The sequence below is a fragment of the Pangasianodon hypophthalmus genome, chromosome 30 (assembly GCF_027358585.1).
Source record: "Pangasianodon hypophthalmus isolate fPanHyp1 chromosome 30, fPanHyp1.pri, whole genome shotgun sequence".
In the NCBI taxonomy this organism is placed as follows: domain Eukaryota; kingdom Metazoa; phylum Chordata; class Actinopteri; order Siluriformes; family Pangasiidae; genus Pangasianodon; species Pangasianodon hypophthalmus.
The window spans coordinates 6,163,792-6,183,955 of NC_069739.1; the positions used below are offsets into that span (position 1 = coordinate 6,163,792).

Consider the following 20,164-nt stretch of genomic DNA (forward strand, 5'->3'; position numbering starts at 1 on the left):
TGTCTAGATCATATTATTTACAGTGTCGTGGCTCGTGCTTTTATACATTTCTAAAACAATGATCTCATTAGGTGGAGTTTTCTCATTTTTTTCTTTTAATCCTGCCCCTGATCTCTCGCCACAATTATTTCATTGTCTCTCTATCTTCTCTTTAATTGTGGCACGAGATCAGTCATATTATTTTTTTAAAGTGTGTGTTTTTTTTTTTTTTTATACTGCTTAACATTCTTCATGGAATTTTCCTCTAGAAGGAAAAATTCTTCTATAAATGAGATGAAATCTTAGACAGCATAATTTTTTTGGAGCGATGAAAGTGTGAAAATAAGCTTTGAGCAGGTCTACTACTGTGATTCAGTCCTGAGGTTGTGAAAGCACATCTGACAACCTAAGCCTTATTTAAAAAAAAAAAAAAAAATCATCCTTCATTCTTTAGCAGTTTAGGGCCCACAGGACAGCTGGGAAGCACTCAGATGCCTGGAAGCTGAGGATGTGACTCTCCCTGCCTAATGCTTTTCCAAGTCCTTGTATAATGTTTAAATCTAGAAATTTTGGAGTCGAGTCCGAGTCCAAGTGCTGGGAATCGATTCCAAGAGTCGATTCCATTGAACACTCCAGCTGCGTCCAAAGTCACTGGGCGGAATCGAGTCCAAAGCTTTGGAGTCGACTCTCGATTCCTACATTCCTGGAATAGAGGAATCGAGGAATCGATTCTTTTCGGAATCGACTCCCAGCCCTGGCTTGTGGTTAAGGTAGGAGCTCTAATTTAGAGCCAATTTGGGCCATTTTAACACCCTGGTTTCCGGAGGATTCAGACGAACACGAGTCTTGCAGGTTTTTAAAAAACTTACTACTCTTTATATAGTGAGAAAAATACAGGAAATGTGGGAAATGCAGCTAATGTGGCTAGTTTGACTCAGCAGTGAACAGAGTGAGGGAAAAGCTCCTAACCGCACTAACGGCACATAACCACGGTTTAAAACACACACAGTGCAGGTCAGCTCACTCAGGCAGAGGAGCTGAGGAGAGGAGAACATCTCTAGCTTTGGAGGACAGGAAATTTTTAGCATCTTTAGGGAAATATGGTGGTTTTTATGGTGTTTATTGCTAATGTTGCACTCTGCGGCTTTGGTGAAAGGTCTTAGCAAGCGTGCACGCGCACACAAGAAGCTATCAGGCCATTAAGGCGGGTATGAAATAATAATGATAATAAATAATAAGAAAAAAATATATTTTAAACTTAATTGAACTACTTAATAGGACAAGTGTGAGTGCACTGTTGTAGGTGTGGTCTAGAAAGTTCAGGAAAGAGGCTTTATTTATTTATTTTCGCCGTAAACAAAAAAGTACATTAAATAGCCGATCGATCATTATTAGCGTCGATGAAGAAAATGTTAAAATTGTTTAAATTTGGAGGTATTTACCTGTATATCACAAGAAATCACTGAAGTCGTCCTGAAACTCTGAGTGACTTTCTCACAAACAAGTACAGAACTTTTATTTCTTTCTATTACGTGATAAAGGGGTTACCTAGCAACTATCATTGCGTCATTAGATGTTTCCATTTCTTTAAGCCGACTTCACAGAGTTTTAGTGAAGTGTCACTCACAGGTGAGTCGACTCTTTTCGACTCTTTTCAAAAGTATAGTTTTCTCTGTCTGTTCTAATAAAAATGCACCACACTAAGTGCCCATTTATGCACACCTTTGTTACAGTGAAACACACAAAGCAATGTAATGTCGTTTTTTTTGTTTAAATTACAGTGTAAATTTCATTTACAAGCAAATGTGAATCATTTGCTTGGGAGTCGGTTCTGAGTCAAAAGACTGTTCCGGGTAAACAGAGCGTGCAGCATTTATTTCATCCAATGCAGCTTCATCTGCACCTGCAAACAAGATCAAATTAAGTAAAAAGAGAAGGATTTTGTGTTTCAAAAATCACAGTAATCCAAACAAACATGTTTACTGTCCACATTTCCAGTAATTTTGTGCAGAAGCAATGAGGCTAATGTCACTAACAATAACAGAAGTTTTTGCTGATTAGAATAATTCAAAATGTCAGTTGGGTAAGTGAATGCATTTTTAGTAGAAGAAACATATTAATATAAACCTGTATACACCTGTGGCAAAGCACATTAATGAACCATCTACAGTCATTAACGAATGAACTGTAAATCTATGAACATTGCACCAATTTCAGTGAAAATATATTTAATAAGATAAAAGAACTAAGAATTATAAGTAACCAAGAACAATACAGTATTAACTTTCTCTAAAATGTAGTCAATCAGCCCAGACGTCTGCTTCCTTAGAGTTGTACTGGGAAATTTTTTTCAGTTAATTAAAGATAATCAGCCTCTTCAGTGATGTTACACAGATTTAGGACAGCGTGAGACTTACTGTAATCTATAAACATGAACAAAACTCCACCATTATGGCGTCAGCTATCTTAGAGACTGGAATCACTATTTACTTTCCAGACTTTAAAGGCAGAATTGTAGCAGAAATTATTAATGGAATTAATGAAGATATAAATCTAGCTCTACTATGAATTATATTTATATATGGTTATGTATTTATTTAAAAAAATAGATTTTAGCTGAGATAGACCAGTTACATCAGGCTCGTAGCTCCGGTGCAAAACTAAAGAAGCAAATGTCAGACATGAAGCACAGTGTCACTGGGTAGATTAAAATGTGATGTTCAGGCAACTTCCCAATGCAGAATATATTACTTCCTTTTACAATCTGACTTGCTGAAAGAGTAAGCTGCTGAATTTCAATGTGTGTAAAAACTTTTGTAGTCATTAAGTTAGGATTAAACAGTTGGAGGTGTGCTGTTATAGAAAAATAAATGAACGACTCTCTGATTTTAATATACACTCACCATCCACAGTTCACAGTTCATGCAGTTATCCAATCAGACAATCACATGGCAGCAGTGCAGTGCAAAAAAATCATGCAGATACAGGTCAAGAGCTTCAATTAATGTCCACAACAAACATCTGAATGAAGAAAAAGTGTGATCTCTCTGACTTTGACCGTGGCATGGTTGTTGGTGCCAGATGGGCTGGTTTGAGTATTTCAGAAACTGCTGATCTCTTGGGATTTTCACACACAACAATCTTTAGAGTTCATACAGAATGGTGTGAAAAACTAAAAGCATTGAGTGAGTGACAGTTCTGTGGGTGGAAACACCGTACTGATAAGAGAGGTAAGAGGAAAATGGCCAGATTGGTTCAAGCTGCCCAGAAGGGTATAGTAACTCAAATAATCACTCTTTACAACCATGGTGAGCAGAAAAGCATCTCAGTATGCACAAAACATCAAACTTTGAGGTGGATGGGCTACAATGTCAAAAGACCACATTGGATTCCACGTCTGTCAGCCAAGAACAGGAATCTGAGACTGTCATGGGCACAGACTCACCGAAACTGGACAGTTAAAGATTAGAAATAAAAAAAAAATCACCTTTTTTTTTTTTTTTTCCCTCCTCCCCTCTAGTCTTCACCTGTCCATTTTGGGTGAGTCTGTGCCCATGACAGCCTCAGATTCCTGTTCTTGGCTGACAGACGTGGAACCTGATGTGGTCTTCTGCTGTTGTAGAACATCCACCTCAAGGTCTGATGTGCATTTTGAAATGCTTTTCTGCTCACCACGGTTGTAAAGAGTGATTATTTGAGTTACTATAGACTTCCTTCCAGCTCAAACAACTCTGGTCATTCTCCTCTGATCTCTCTCGTCAAGGTGTTTCAGCCTGCAGACCCTCCGCATACAGGATGTTTTTTGCACCATTCTGTGTAAACTCTAGAAACAGTTGTGTGTGAAAATCCCAGAAGATCAGCAGTTTTTGAAATACTCAAACCGGCCCATCCGACACCAACATCTAACCATGCCATGTTTAAAGTCACAGAGTTCTACATCATCACAATTTTCTTCATTCTGATGTTTGATGTGAACATTAACAGAAGGTCTTGACCTGTATCTGCATGATTTTTTGCACTGTGCTGCTGCCACATGATTGGCTGATTAGATAACTGCATGAATGTGTACAGGTGTTCCTAATAAAGTGGACAGTGAGTGCATTCTTGAGTAACAGGTATCAAATGAGTACAAAGTTGTAATTTATATTGATGAATAATTCAGTAAAAACAGTAACCTGCATTACCAACTCGAAGATGCTGTCTCCATAAGCCAGGTTTATTTAAACAAGCCCGGCTCATTTCACTTCCACAAATGAAGCTAATCATATGCACGATTGTATAGCCAGATTTTATTGGATTTAGAAACTTGAGACAATTTCCAACTTGTCTAAGCTTTCTTGCCATTAATAAAACAAAATCTATCATATGATATATTTCTGAAATCATACATGTGAAGAAAAAAAATGATTTTATCATATTGAGTCATGGCTTACCCTTTTGTGAATAATTCCTGAAAACCATTTTTAATCATTTTCATCATTTCACTGGCTCAGGCCTTTAGTTTCATCCTCAGTGACAGGTTTAAAACATTTATTTGTAGCATATTTATTCGTGGCATCAATAATTTAAAAAAAAGGATTTTAAGGATCTTCTCCAAATGCATCACCAACATACAGTATGTATTCTAATATTGGATGTAGACACAGTAGACTTGATAAAATTGACTACGCATTAAGATGGTGGCTTGAGTAACATTCTGTATTTGATTTCTTACAACAATAACAACAAAAACAGCGTTTAGGAAAATCTTCAGTATTTTCCAAACTCAAAACCAATCTTTTCTAAAAGTAATTATGAAAAGATTAAGTAAATGTCACAATAATAATAATTTAAAAAAAAACACAAAAGAGTCAGTAACATTTTATAATTAATTTCTTAACATAGCAGCATAATGCAGGATTAAAATAAATAAACTTCTCTAAAATTATATAAACACAGTGAACTACATAAAAATCTGTCCTTAAATTAGTCATTACAAAAAAATTCCTCAGTTATGTGACTTTGTCATAGTCTACTATTTGTACCTTTTACTTGAGATAGTGTGTATTAAGCAAGTTAGTTTTGACTACACAACCAATTTAAGTGGGCTTTAATGTGATTTATTTATTTTTTTATAATTATATGTTCTTACACATTTAATCGGTCTTATATACTCTGCCATGCTGCTTCTCTAGCTTTGTTAATTTCCAAACTTCTGCTTTTATTTGTAATCTTCCCTTGACTGCTAGATTTAGGTGGGAGACTTTCCATAAACACGGTCTTTTGCACATTTCCATTTGGTCTGTTTGTTTCTGTTTTAAAAAAAAAATCTTGTAGCCTGTTTTAAGGAACATCCGAGAATTAAATTTTTCTTGGGATATTATTTTCTATTCTGGTATAACATAAAACTACATATGTAATACAGCAATTTGGTCACACCTCCACTTGTCAGTAATTAATTGCTAAAGATCTTTGATGTAAATAATGTTGAATAAGCTAATCATTAATACATTAAGAAGGACTGACCTTATACAATAAATAAGAAGGGAGTCTGTTCTGTTTGTGTGGAAAATTTACATCCAAAACACACTTCAAAAGCAGATGAGCAGAAAACAGAAGGAGGGAAGAATTGATCAAGATGTCCATCAACAATCAGATGAATGAAGAAGGAAGTAAATTGAAGGGAAGTGAAATTGAGAGTCTACAGAAAGAGACTGAAGAGAAAACAGATGTTCAAAGAGGTGAGGAGTTTAAAAATTATGTAGGATTTTATACAGCAGCATTTTATACATTATTAAACAGTGGAATGCTAGAATTTCAATATTTTATTCATATGTTGTAAATTAAAATGTGTCTCATTTTTGAGATGGTTTAATGTTAGTTTTAATGTAAAGATAAAGATGTAAAGATTGCCTTGCTACATAATTTAATACTATTTTAATCTAAATGTAATTATTGCAAATCTGATTCATATATGCAATTATATAGAATATTTTACAGCTCTGTGAGGAGCCTAGGCCATCTAGAGGTCAAGACTCCTTTTCAAGCATGGAGACTTGATGTTCCAACATACATGGAGCCACAGTAAACATCTGATGAAATGAGAGCAGAATAGACACTTCAAAACTACTTTGAACAGTATTTTACCACAGAGACTTGAGTCCTCTAGCTATGTAATTGCAGAGTGCTTTTCCAAGCTCATAAGGCACATCATTCCCAATGCCAAGAATGTAAAAGTACCTCTTTACTGCCACTGACATCATGACTGTCAGGCACTTTACCTGGATGTTAAAGGTTCTTGGTCTTTTGACCATACACTAACCACGACAAGAGTACTGGAGATCCTTTCACTAGAAAATCCTGCAGTCTACAGTTCTACTCGCAGTACCCTGGATTTGGAGATCACTTTTCTTGGTAACTTTGAGGCTCTGCTGGGGTTGTGCTGAAGTGAAGAACGCACATGAAGTCTGAACTGATAACACAGACAGTGCAAGCTGGGTTATCCTGATAAGATCTCATCAAGAGATCAGCTCAAATCCCTTGAGGTTGTTACATCCAAGGCAATGACACAGTCACTCCCAACTGAAGAAATGCAGCCTGATCAGGGAATTGATCTTGTATCTAAGCTGGCTGTGATTGATCACTGATTGTGTCACACCAAGGAGCCTTTTAAAGGCTTGGAAAAAGAAGGAAGTTAGTTTACAGGTGTCCATTAGTAAGAATGAGCAATGGGAGATACAAGATGCTGGTGACCAAAGGGTTAACAGTGTTGGATGTTGTGCAGCAGTGGAGTTGTGTCGCCATCAAGCCCGTTCAGAAAAATTAAAAGGTGCTGAGAGATGACCTGCTGCATTTTACCATTGCAGAAGTTCACAGCTTTGAAGGAGTAGAAAAGTACAGAGGAAAATGTGAGCCCACCTTCCTGTTCTACGCTGGTGGGGATCTGATGGCTGTGCTGTGAGAGGGGAACACTCCTCTTCTACAGACAATGATAATGGAGTATAGTGGGAAAAGGTGCCCGAGCAGGACATTGTGTGAATTGTGGTGGAGGATGATGGACTGATTGATGAAGAAGAAATGCAAGAGGAGGCAGACACTGATCAAAATGAAGAAGATGCTCTTGTGTCTGCTAACAGGTCGTCACACAGCGGGAATCACTGAGCTAGATGTTTCACATGAAGAGGCTGGCAGGGAGCTGACCTCCTTCTTCCCCAACTTCAGACCTCCAGAACCGGAAACGAATCCTGTGAAGAGGGATGCTGGCACTCATCCAGCATGACGCAGCCAGAGAAAACTGAGATGAGATCCTGGCAAGGATCTGTAAGGCAGGATTTACAGTGGCCATACAGAAGGATGTGACACTAACAGAGGAACAGATGTGTCAATTCTATGGCCTGCACCAAGATGAGGAATACGTCCCAGCCTCCTCACCACAGGGGGCTGTAGAGCACCGGAGAAATCTGCTGGGACACAAAGTCCCAATACAGGCAAAGAAGGAAAAATCAGCCTAGCACAGACAGCTTGCTGTGCTACGTCATTTAACATCAGTTTATGTTATGTTTGGTATATATATCCAAGGTTATATGTCCAAAGTTTACAATATATTATCACAGGTCTCTGTTTACTTCTGTTGTTTACTGCATTGATGGTAATGTGCTCCACCAGAGAAAAAAAGACTGCCAATAATCGCCATTGCAGTTACAAAAACTGAAGTAAGTAAGAGTCAGTTTTTATTCAATTCTGAGTCAAGGATCGATAAACTCAAAAACTACTGTAGATAGGGAAACTCGGCCTCCTAACGTATGTCATTATGTATTACATCAACTACCACTCAGTGAGGTTTCCAGAAAACCAAGTCATTAAAACATCAGACTGGGCAGGCACACTGGAACTTTTAATTACATGGTGGGCTAGATAATGTATTTAGCTGATTCACCCCTGAAAGAAAAAAGGAACCCACAGAAAAGGAAGTAAAATGAGGAGCCCATGGCTCCCATTCTGCCTTCTCCCTCTGTGCAGTGTACGTTAGCTAGTGCCTCACCGAGATCAAAGTAAACAGCATCAGATGCTAATGCAAAGGATTAAGACTGTCCTTTTTCTTTATTTTCCAAAAGTTCTAAAAAAAAAAAAAAAGAGCCGAGCTCACCAAGCCATAGTATTTGTGTGAGTTCTTCAAATCCCAGAATCTCCTCAGTGATATTCAAGTTGAAGAAGTGGTCTATCTGTTTGGATTCGCTGTCACTCGTGTATTTCAGTACCTAAACCATGTTCAAAGTGGCAACCAGAATGCTTCTATTCATCACCCGAAATGACGACAAAGTCTTTGTAATTAGTGCTTAGGATTCTGTATTTACTGCTATGTTAATAGTGAACTCCTCCTAACCCACTTACGAGTAATCAACTAGTAGTTCTTAGTAGTTAATAGGAGTAACATAAGTATTAATGAAAAACTTATTTGTTCCTTCCTAATTCCTCCATAGTTACCTATGAGTTAGGAAACAGTATTGTAAAGTGTTAAAATTTATTCTTGCTCATTATATATTGCATTTACTGTCATTATGATTAGAATACATACAAAACAACATTCATAAGTGATTCATAAAACTTAAAGCTATTATAATGGTATAAAGTAGGGCTGTTAAATTACATTATATGATACATTCTTATTACTTAAAACAATTTAACAATAATAAGCTGAACACTAGTGAAGTATGCATCTGTGGTTCTTTGAGCCAGTGTTCATGGTTGGACACCTGGATGCCTTCTTGTGTGCAAGCACACACCCAGCAAGACCTAAACACAAAGTCACACGGTGACCATATGATGGAGTATTTTATTATAAAATACTATCATCAACTGCCATCTGGCCCTGGAACCTTCTTGCTGAGTTCTCACTGGTTTGGCGTTGGTTCTAAGTGACAGGAAACCCTGGCGGTTATCCAGTTTTCACAGAACCATAGTTACATTTGGGAATGTACATGGCGCTGTAGCTCCCCTGTAGCTGCACACAGACCTTCTGTGGTAGTACTATCTGTGGAATGGCACATCACAGTAACACTAGGGTTCTAGCCTATTCACAGGCTGAGGTGATGAACTATCTTGGTTCATCTTGGCTTAGACAGGGAAGCACCTTGTGTTTTAGCACTGTGACAGATAAATAAATGAGCCAATGAATGAACAGCCAAATTGTACTGCAAGGCATGTACTGGCAAGGATACGTTCTACTGATTGGCCTTTACAGAACACAGTGAGGTCAATCACCTGGTCCACAAACTCGAGCTATATTACGTTAGGCAGGAACCCTGGGTTCGGCCACAAAGTCACCCCAGGAGCATCTGGTCACCAGTGCATGAAGGGTGAGCTGATCACCAAGGCATGCAGTTCTCCCAGTCTTTTCACTGAGCTGATCGCCAAGATCAGTTCTCTTTGTGTTATATAATGATTCAAGTACACACCCTGGATGGTTTATGAAGGGAACCAAGATGTGAGAAAAAAAAGGACATATTAACTGACCTCATTACATAAGTAAAGACCGGGAAATTTCCAGAATCATCCAACAGCAGCCAATCAGATCATGAGGAGATTGTTTTGGACATTACCTCATTCTCAGAACTGTATAAAGCAATGCAGTTGTTGATGTAACGAATAACGTGGTTGGCTAATTGGCTATGGCTATGTATTCATTGATTATACAATAAGTCATATAATCTTTATATTAACTTGTCTGATTTACAGTATAAGTGCACAGAAAAACGATTCAATATGTGGTTCATAAAGATAACATTAGGCCGTAAGAAAGATAACTGGTCATTAAATAGGAACTACTATTTATATTATTACTACTGAGGTAGTGCTATGGTGGTAAAATTAAAAAGAGCTCTTCTCACACCTAACAGAGTTAGAATCCCTAATGGTTTCCTAACTCTGTTTTTGTTTGTTTAGTAAAACTCCAAACTTCATTTGCAAATATGAATCAGTCAAATAAATCAGTCAAAAAATATCACGTCAGATTTAAGATTTCAAGAAATTAAGAAAATATGCTAAAAAGCAGAAACTAAAAGATCCAATTCAGAAATCAGTCACTATCACTGAGTATTAGACCCTTCGGCTGCCTGTTTCATGGCTGATGTTGGTCTCCATTTTCTATGTTTCTGCTTTTGCAATTTCTCTCCTCTCTGCGCTTGGCCTCTCTAAACTCCTGTTTGACTTTGTCCAGCACTCCCGGGCTGAAGATCACATCCAGCGCAGTCATGGCCAAAGCTTTGGCAGTACGACGAGTATAAAGCTGAGCTTCATCTGCACCTGCAAAAGCACCACAGTCAAGTTATGAAACTGAGAAAAAAACCACGATTTCAAATTTTGCAGAATGCATCAGACAAAAATAACGCATTAAGGAATGGTTTAAACAATGTACTTTGTTTAAGCTTTTAACTAAAACTTAGTTATATAGAAATAACAATTTTAATTATTATATACACAATCCACTGGCACAGTACTCATACTCGTGTAGCTCCACTCAGAGAGACCAAAGAAATGACAGAGGCCAAAAATATGATAGAGAATTAAAATTAATCTCTGATTATTGTTCTGTTTTGAGAAGACTAAATGGTGTTGAGTGTATTAATATCATCACACTGACAGAGGGTGCTGTTCCTCTTTATCTTCAGACTCACCGGAAGCCGCTGTATATTCTGCAGTGTGATTGAGTGCCTCAGAGCCGATGTAGAAATAAGGGTGAATCCCTGGAACAGCATGACTCACGTTCCCGAAATCTGTAGAGCCTGATATGAAGGAGACTCTAATCATGAAGTTAGCTTGCACAAAATCTTGCAATCTCAGGAGAAAACAAAAAAAACTGTAGTGTCATTGCGTTATTATTTTACCTGAAAAGCCCTCTGTGGTGAACTTCATGCCAAGAGCTTTCCCATTCTCCTCGTACAGGTCTTCCAGAGTGCGGTTCCTCAGGACTTCATAAAACTCATTCTTCTGAAACAGAAGTTCAACCTGCAAGACACAAGTTGTTTCTACATGATCAGTGTGTTATTTCTACCTAGATCTGTTTACTTTGATTCTTCCATCCTGATGCTTTATGTAATTTAATGAGTACTTTAAGAATCATATTTTTTATATTATATTATAAACAGTATGTTCAGGTCATTTTGACTTGAGATGACATCTATAAAAACTCTTTCCTTTTTTTCTTGGCTGTAAGATGGTCAAATGTATGATCATGTGTGTGGGATTATGAACCATCACAAGCTGAGCAGCAAAACAGCGAGCAAGGTGAAAGCTGCGTCTTTGGAAATTGTATATACGGTTGTGCACCAACCTCACAACCTGTAGCCATAGCAGCAGCGCGAAAACAGGCCTCAGCTTTGGCTCTGATGTTGGGCAGGTCTAGGTGTGAGGAGGTGCGCAAGTAATACTCCAGCTCACTGTAGTCGGGGATGATGTTGGGTTTCACACCTCCGTGCTTTATGATACCTGTCCAAGACACACGCCACACCGCAATGCTCAGGTTCACACACTTACACTGCTTCTGCTTTTCTGTGTAGTGAGCGTGTATTGTGTAGTGACCTGTACTGCTGTGTATGGACAGTATCCACAGTATGTATAATACTACTACTACTAATAATAATAATTATAATAATAATGAATAGCTTCACAATACTTCTGACTTGATTGTTGCACTATAATTCTGTATGTTGAGAATACAACCTAATATTTGAAATCAAAATATCAGAATAATTGGCACTGAAGGGAAATATTTGTCTTTAATTATTTGTCTCTGACTCTGTGATCATTTGCTCAAGTTTTATGATAAATTTGCTGAATATGTTTTATTTTTTGGCTGGTCTTTGAACAAGATCTGAAGATTCTTCAAGCTTGCAGTAAACATCAGAGTCATCAGAGTTTCTGACAGCACCCTCGATAAAGATGGGTAAGAAAGGGTTAACTGTCTTAATTAGCTTAAATCTCAACCTGGAAATAAGAGGGAAATCTTACAAGCTTTTACTGAAGTTAATTTCTTTATCTCGGCAAAAGTATTTTTAACACAACCACATGTCATAATTATTGGCATCCCTGCATCTAGTACTTTGTGCAACCTAGTGATGTTACATTTCATACTGATGCTCCGAGGCGTGTTTTGAGATATTTGATGAAAAACCACTGAAGCTGCGTATTGAGATTTGTATCGTTTTCAGAGAATTGCATGACCGATGCCAAACAAAGCCTTGCTTTCTTTCGAAACCCCACCTTACTTCAAGGGTCAGTAGTTGGATTGATTGAGTGCCAGGACTGTGAAATTTTGCTGAGCTGTAACACTAGTTAAATATTATTTTACTGTATCACACTGACAATAATATTGACACCTATTTGATTTATAGCCACACTTCAATAAGTAAATGAGATTATCAGGTGATAAACAACACGTAGCATTGTTAGGCTTCTATTTGTGCACACTGAACTGAACGTTTATATAAATGAAGTGCACAGGTTCTTTACACAATTCAGCTTAATCAACGCTCTCGAGTTTATCGTTGCTACGATTTTTGCAAACCACAAGATGTCTCTGTTTTTGATACACTGAGGCTGCAATACATTTCCCAGCACAATCTGGGAAAAGCCTCAAAGCTTCGTGAGGCTTCATCCACCCATCCCGACTGCAACCTCCTTTTAATAACAGGAAATAATGCCACATTATAAATCTTAAGACAAGATTAGAGTATACTGAACAAGAAATGCATGATTCCTCAATACTGAATCTCTCCAGGTCCTACAGAGTCCTATGTCCTCTCCTATGGATCCTTAATATAAATAGATAACTAGATAGATAGAAACTTTATTGATCCCGAGGTAAACTGCAGCATTACAGTAGTGGTAAAAAGGCAAACATTCACAGATAACCATAAATACAGTAAGACAGAACAGTGCAAAGCACAAAAAACAATTCTCTGTATATGTCTCTGTGCAAGAACATGGGGAGGTGCCAGTTAAAATATAGTATTTAAAGTATAGTATTTTTTTCTTAATAAAACCATGTATCACAATTATTGACACAAGACTGACACAAGACGTCCCCTAAGAAATCTTATTAACACATTGTAAATAAAGCATGCTCCTATTGATATTTTACTTCTTTTAAGCTCACCTGTGTGTTTAGGAACTCTTAAGTGATCCATAAGTTTCATTTGAGTGTAAATATGAGGTGACACAGAGGCCAAATACTTTTAGTCATTCATCAAGACAATATACAAATTAATAAAACAAGTGTTTTGAGCTACATAAATCAGGCAATGGCTATAAATATAGCTACATGCCTGAAATTCCAATATCCACCGTTAGGGCAATGGGGAAGATGGACAGAGAGGCAAAAAAAAGAAAATCTAGAGCTGAGTGTATATTGTGGTTATCAGGTTAATGATGTTAATGATGCAAGCTCACCATGAATCCTCCAGTCAGGTCTGAGCTGCTGGCGTAGAACAGAGATGTTACTGTAGGCCATGACAGCTGCATCTAGAGCATTTACTCCTTCCCAGGGATATGCTGATGCATGAGCTGTACGTCCACGGTACTTCACCAGCACGCTGAAACACAAACAGCAGTAATCAATGCCCTATTGCTGCTTCTACATCACAAACATCCTCTAAAAGATTTTTTCACCTGGTCACTTTAAAAGTAAGCTACACTAGTAGGTTCCAGTAACGTACCATCACGCCTCTCAGGTGGAACAGCACTGCCTCATATCTTGGTTATGTTAAAACAACACTAGTGACATACGTAACTGTGGTTCTGTAAACCTCAGATCACTTGGACAGCTGCTTGTGCACGTACATTCGGAAACCTTTCAACAAAGTCACAAAGTGACAGTGTTCGCAATGAATCCAGCTATCATACAACCATCTTTCCCTGGAATGACTCAAGCACACTACCGGCATGCAGCTGAGGGAGAAACAACCAGCAGGAAATGCTGCTTACTAAACAGCGAGGAACAAACTACACGGTTCAAGCACAGTCATGTGAAAAAATAAAATGTCCGAAAGTTGAAGCTGAACTGAAAGTGGATCTTTCAACAGGATAATGATCCTAAGCACACTAGCAAATCCACCAAGTCTCAGAAAGAAGGAATGGCCTAGTTGGAGCCCGGATTTGAATCCCACTGAAATGCTGTGGGGGGGATTTGAAACAGGGAGTACATGCAGGAAAACCCTCAAACATCTTGCAACTGAAAGAATATTGCCCGGAAGAGTGGTCAGAAATTCCAGCACGCCGATGTTAGAGATTGGTGGACAGTTATGCAAAATGCCTAGAAGTTGTTATTTCTGCTAAAGGGGGCAACACTAGCTTCTGAAGCTAAGGGTGTACTTACTATTTCCACAGAAGAATATCACATCTTTTGATATTTCTGTTGAATAAATGATTGAATAAATGATTGTTCAAGTATATCAACTTTATTAATAGGTACTGTTTCAAAGATGTTTGATCAAATGTTTGCTTGTCTAAATATGTCAAAAAAGCCAACCATTTCCATGGGGTGAACTTATTTTGTCACATGACTGTACATACAGAACTGAGCAGACAGCACAGTGAGTGTTAGGGCCAGTTTGTACAGAAATATGATATAAATGGTTGTATGGCAGTTTTTAGGTGACGTTAATGGAGCAAACCACTGACAATAGACAAAAACAAAGGAATTACATTCGTATCTGTATTTGTATCTGTTCAGAACATTATCTTTATATTCACTTATTTGCACACAAAAGGCATCCAGGTGATACCTTTTAGTCCACAATTATTCATTCTTAATGGTTAAAGGTTCAAGACCAAGAACTGTTTCTTCAGTTATAATAAACTACAATTCCTCATGTGATTTTTTCCTAATAAGATTCTCTAACTTTTTTATGCTATTTATTAACGCTGACGAGAATGAACACTGAATGTTGGGAGCATCCATGTGTTACCATGTTAATGAAATCCACACTGGCACAATTATTCATATTGGGGACGGGCAATAGAGTTCAATATAATACTCGTATAACTTCAAAGACAACATGATCGCCATATGTTGTGACGTAAGAACAAGTCACTTGATGCCTACAGCAACAAACATGGCTAAGAATGCAGATTTCTGACACTGAACACAACTTTGCTCCTAAAAGAGGAGCTACGGCAATAGTATAGAAGTGGTTTGGTTACACAAGGTCAAATTCCAAAGTGTTTCAGTTAAACAACAAACCAAACCAACATGGACACAAGCATAGTGTCGCAGCTGCCACTTGATCAGAACATGACAAGACAAAAAAAACACAAACAAAAAAAACCAACACAAGCAGGGTATTCAATTACTAAAGTATTTCTTTGTTATGGTTGGATGCACTACGTGATGAATATCTTTTAAGGTGAAATTTTTATATTATATTATATTTTTGAAAATATTTTCCATATTGGATAAAAAAGGATCCAAAATATTAGTACATTATCTGCGCGCCATATCGCTTACCCCTAATTCTGGTATATTTCAACGTCATACAGGATTTCTCAAACAAATAATTCTTGACAAATTACATTGTTCATTTTTTATAAAAAATATAACAAAGTTGAATAAAAAAAAGCCACTTTTAACAGACTTTTGGATCTGCTATACGATATTGCTTCACCTATGCACAGCCACGGCTGGTAGATAGGTCGCATTCTTCTGAGTGGGATGAGCCATAAACACCACATCCAGATCCTCGAAAGCTCCTTCTCGCAGCAAATCCACTTTCCCGCCTCCATCCTCTTCTGCAGGAGTCCCCAACACTGTTACCTAATAATTTATTTGTCATATTGTGTGTATATATATATATATATATATATATATATATATATATATATATATATATACATACATACATACACACACACGCACATAAATTATGGGTCATGGTTTTGAGATTTTAACTAAATACAAATGTCAGAAATTCAAATCTCAAAAATGCAGATTTTTATGTAAATTAGGCCAAAAGGTGAATCACCTGGGATTCCCAGGGAAAAAGTGAAGTATAAAAGTGAAGTCAGAATGTCTCTGAGGCCCTCTAGTGACTGGCTGTAGTATAATTTTTCAATCTGCACTTTGCAGCACACAGCCCAAGCTCTTGACAGTTCTGTAACAGAGCCATGTCCTGTTTTAAACTGTTGTAACAAACCCTCAGTGGGAGTTCTTTGCAGTTTTTCTGGTATGTTGCTCATTTTGATGTCTAAGCTAACTCATTGTACTGATATCATTAACTGGAAGAGATGCCATAAACCAAGCATGTAACACTAGCTAAATTTCATGTAAACAGTTTATAATATACAAAATGATGAACATATCAGTTCTATAATTTATAATAATTAGATAAATGGACTGTTTATACTATGTGCTGCTTTAATATGAAGTCAATTTGCTGTGTTGTTTTTAAGAAATATAAAAGCTCTAAGAAATTTTCTGTTTTTGGAGGCAGAAATAAACAGATAAGCAAAATATTTACAGTCTAACTGAAGTCAGAGCAGTGAATAGAAGAACGGAAGGACCACATAAAAAATGAGCAATTCATGGAGTATTCATACAGTCAGCGTTGAGATCTACACTATATGGCCAAAAGTTAGTGGACACCTGAACATCACACCCATATGTGGTTCTTCCCCAAACTGTTGCCACAAAGTTGGAAGCACGCAACTGTACAGCATGTTTTTGCATGTTGTAGCATCACAATTTCTCTTCAGTGGAATTATGAAACTCAAACGTGTTCCAGCATGACGATGCCCTTTTCTAATGGAAAGCCTTGAGAGAAGAGTGGAGGTTATAGCAGCAAAGGAAAGATGAAATCTGGAATAAGGTTCTCAAAATACTTAATTTTGTCCACAAAGTTTTGGCTATATAGTGTGTATACAGTGACACAATGTTTGCAATGAGGACCTAAAATTCTCAGTCTGATTATGGACCTGGAAGCAGTCACCGTGATCAACAATAAATAGATGCTTGTTTGGCATCTTTATATAACTGATTTACATTTGATAGACCTAAAGACAAATCATTTGAATATGACTAAGCAATGTGTGTGTGTGTGTGTGTGTGTTCTTTAAATGATACTGTATACCTGCTGTGTAATATGCTACACATCTAGGCTTAGTTGGCGCACCTTGACTGGCACAGGCCACGCCTCCCCGCTCTCCAGCGCCGCCTTCAGGCCCACTGCTGCTGCAGCTCCGCTCTCTGCTATCAGGTTGTGACCGCACGCGTGGCCTATAGCGGGCAGAGCATCATACTCACACAGGAACCCCACATGAACCACAGACTCACCATCTGCTCCACCTACAGGTCCCCAAGTGGCCCGAAAAGCAGTTTCTAGTTTATAGTGTGCCTCCACGGTCCATCCTTTCTCCTGTGTGAAAAAGCGGACCAGGGTGTCATGGGCTTGTCTTTCCTCATATGCCAGTTCTGGGAGACGCCATATCGCGTCTCCTAATCGATGGAGTTTGTCCTTGGCCTCATCGATGGAACTGCAAACCTGCTGCTTCAGTGCTTGGAGTTTCTCAGCCATTCTTTAACAGCACTCTATAATCTATGGGACAAAAGCTTGTTCACTGCGTAAGTTTAAAGTCCAAACACAAATCCAGAGTTGCTGTATTTGAGGTGAAGTTTCAACTTGTAATTCCCCGCCTATAACGGGTAAAAGCCACTGAAAACACTCCCTCAACTCGCAGTTTCAACTCATCAACTCTGGGGCAGTCTCCTCAACCACCAGCTCCTTCTGTTTCCGGAGTGACGTCAAATCAACATGGCCGCTCACTCTGTGAACAGTGGAAAGTTTACATTAGTTTACAGCAGTATTGGCTTTAGAGGAGTTAATATACTGACACAATACTTGCTTATACTTATAACATTAACCATACTAATCACTGTTTTGAGAAGTTAATCATCAACATTAGAGTTATCCCTAACGTTAGCCGGCTAGCTTGTTGCTAAGCTACTCACTATTGTCCAGGGTTGTTGCTAAGCTACTCACTATTGTCCAGGGTTGTTGCTATGCTACAATTTCAGTCCAGAATGTTGCAGAATGTCTAAACTTCACTATAATAGAAAAGTAAAAGTGCGGTTAAAGTAGCTTTATGTGCTCTAACAGAGCAAACAAAAGACACCTTTTCTTGCAAGCGTCCGTGATTTTTTGCGCTCTTTTCCCACTTTTCCCCGTACATCGAACATCCCGAAGTGGGAAATGACGTCATTACCACTCGCCACTTACAAGGCACCACGAACGCAGCGCGCGCTCAGCTCCCACATGCGCGACTCCTGACCGTCACGTGATCAGCGGGTGACCGGAAGTATTAACAATAACGTATATACATTTCAAGACTCACCATTACACGGGATTTTATTTTAAAGCATATATGACATATAAAGAGTCAAAATTATAAATAACTACAAAACCTGATTATAAATCAAGTGAATTATAGTGTTTTTAAAATTTTTAATAAAATAAATGTTAAAAAGTCAGTCAATAAATTAAATTAAAAAATAAAAACTATATAATGCTACTCTATTTATTATTCATTGTCACTTTTTATTTATTAACATCTCTGTTTTCCCATTTTATGAGAAGCATGCTTCAGGCCATTTTGCCATTTTTATTCAGGCTCAGCAAATAGACTAGAGGGCCCCGGTGCTCACTGGCTCCTTAACCACCTTTTCACCTGGTTATAGTAACTGGATGAAGCATAGTCTATTTACTTGATGTTTTTGATGTCCACTTTGCATCCTCTGTGATCCTGGTGATGATTCTGGGGTGTTTAATATAGCTGGACACTAGTCTTCAGCCTCTTTGCCAGGATTACAAAGAAATCTTTCCCAGTGAAATGGTTTGAAACTGCTTGATGTGTTTCAGGTCCTCATCCTTAGGGATGAAGCAACCCTCAACACATAGCCAGCTCTCGGGAAGATACTTCTTCCTTCATGCCACCTTCGACAACTTCCACAGATGTTCGCAGCACTTATACACCCTGTATGGAATCCTGTTGGATCCTGGGGCCGATCATCATCTTCAGTTAGTTAGTTATTCACCGAAATTTGATGATATCAATTTTATATATTATCGACTTGCTGTTTCCAGGCAGGGAACCGACCCAGCCAGTGGGAGTGTACTCTCAGTGCCAAGTGTACTCCCAAGCCCAGATGTAATGGGAGGGTTGCATCAGGAAGGGCATCTGGTGTAAAATCCTGTGCCAAATCAAACATGGGGACCAATGATCTGCTGTGGCAACCCCTAACGGGAGCAGCCGAAAGAACAACAATGTAGTTGCTCTTGGGCCAAAAAAAAAAAAAAAAGAAAGAAAGAAAAGAAAATGGGCCAAGCCGAAATCACCAAGATTTTAATGATCTTAACAACAAATCATTGGTCAGGAAATGAGCAAGAATTAAATAAATAGATAAAGGAAGTTAGTATGGGATTTTCAAGCTTTTCCCTTTCATTTCTTTAAATGTTTAAGCCTTGTGGCCCTTGATGAGCTGCATCAGGTGAGGCAGATCACCAAATCATGACTAATGTTTTAAGGAAAAGAAAAACCCAGAAGATACACTATATTACCAAAAGTATTCGGTCACCCATCCAAATGATCAGAATCAGGTGTCCTAATCACTTGGCCTGGCCACAGGTGTATAAAATCAAGCACTTAGGCATGCAGACTGTTTTTACCAACATTTGTGAAAGAATGGGCCGCTCTCAGGAGCTCAGTGAATTCCAGCATGGAACTGTCATAGGATGCCACCTGTGCAACAGATCCAGTCGTGAAATTTCCTCGCTCCTAAATATTCCACAGTCAACTGTCAGCTTTATCATAACAAAATGGAAGAGTTTGGGAACAACAGCAACTCAGCCACGAAGTGGTAGGCCACGTAAACTGACGGAGAGGGGTCAGCGGATGCTGAAGCGCATAGTGCAAAGAGGTCGTCGACTTTCTTCACAGTCAATTGCTACAGAGCTCCAAACTTCATGTGACCTTCAGATTAGCCCAAGTACAGTACGCAGAGAGCTTCATGGAATGGGTTTCCATGGCCGAGCAGCTGCATCCAAGCCACACATCACCAAGTGCAATGCAAAGCGTCGGATGCAGTGGTGTAAAGCACGCCGCCACTGGGCTCTAGAGCAGTGGAGACGCGTTCTCTGGAGTGATGAATCACGCTTTTCCA

At 38.4% G+C, this 20,164-nt stretch overlaps 1 protein-coding gene across 1 annotated transcript; it reads right to left on the bottom strand.

Annotated features, from left to right (window-relative positions):
• Nucleotides 1-8,462: 8,462 nt before the first annotated feature.
• Nucleotides 8,463-18,276, bottom strand: LOC113529211 (xaa-Arg dipeptidase). The gene is made up of 8 exons (XM_026918256.3): nucleotides 18,121-18,276; nucleotides 17,121-17,772; nucleotides 15,618-15,766; nucleotides 13,405-13,547; nucleotides 11,288-11,442; nucleotides 10,842-10,962; nucleotides 10,632-10,739; nucleotides 8,463-10,260 (listed from the first exon to the last, which is right to left on the bottom strand). The coding sequence occupies exons 2-8, from the start codon at nucleotides 17,520-17,522 to the stop codon at nucleotides 10,076-10,078; spliced, it is 1,263 nt and encodes a 420-aa protein (XP_026774057.2). The 5' UTR covers nucleotides 17,523-17,772; nucleotides 18,121-18,276; the 3' UTR covers nucleotides 8,463-10,075.
• Between the last annotated feature and the right edge of the window lie 1,888 nt (nucleotides 18,277-20,164).

Coding starts and splice junctions, on each gene's coding strand:
- LOC113529211 (XM_026918256.3), bottom strand. CDS start 17,522: ATGGCTGAGAAACTCCAAGCACTGAAGCAGCAGGTTTGCAGTTCCATC. Junction 13,548..15,617: donor CCAGCCGTGGCTGTGCATAG/GTGAAGCAATAT, acceptor TTTGTGTTTCAG/CGTGCTGGTGAAGTACCGTG. Junction 11,443..13,404: donor ACCTGACTGGAGGATTCATG/GTGAGCTTGCAT, acceptor TGTCTTGGACAG/GTATCATAAAGCACGGAGGT.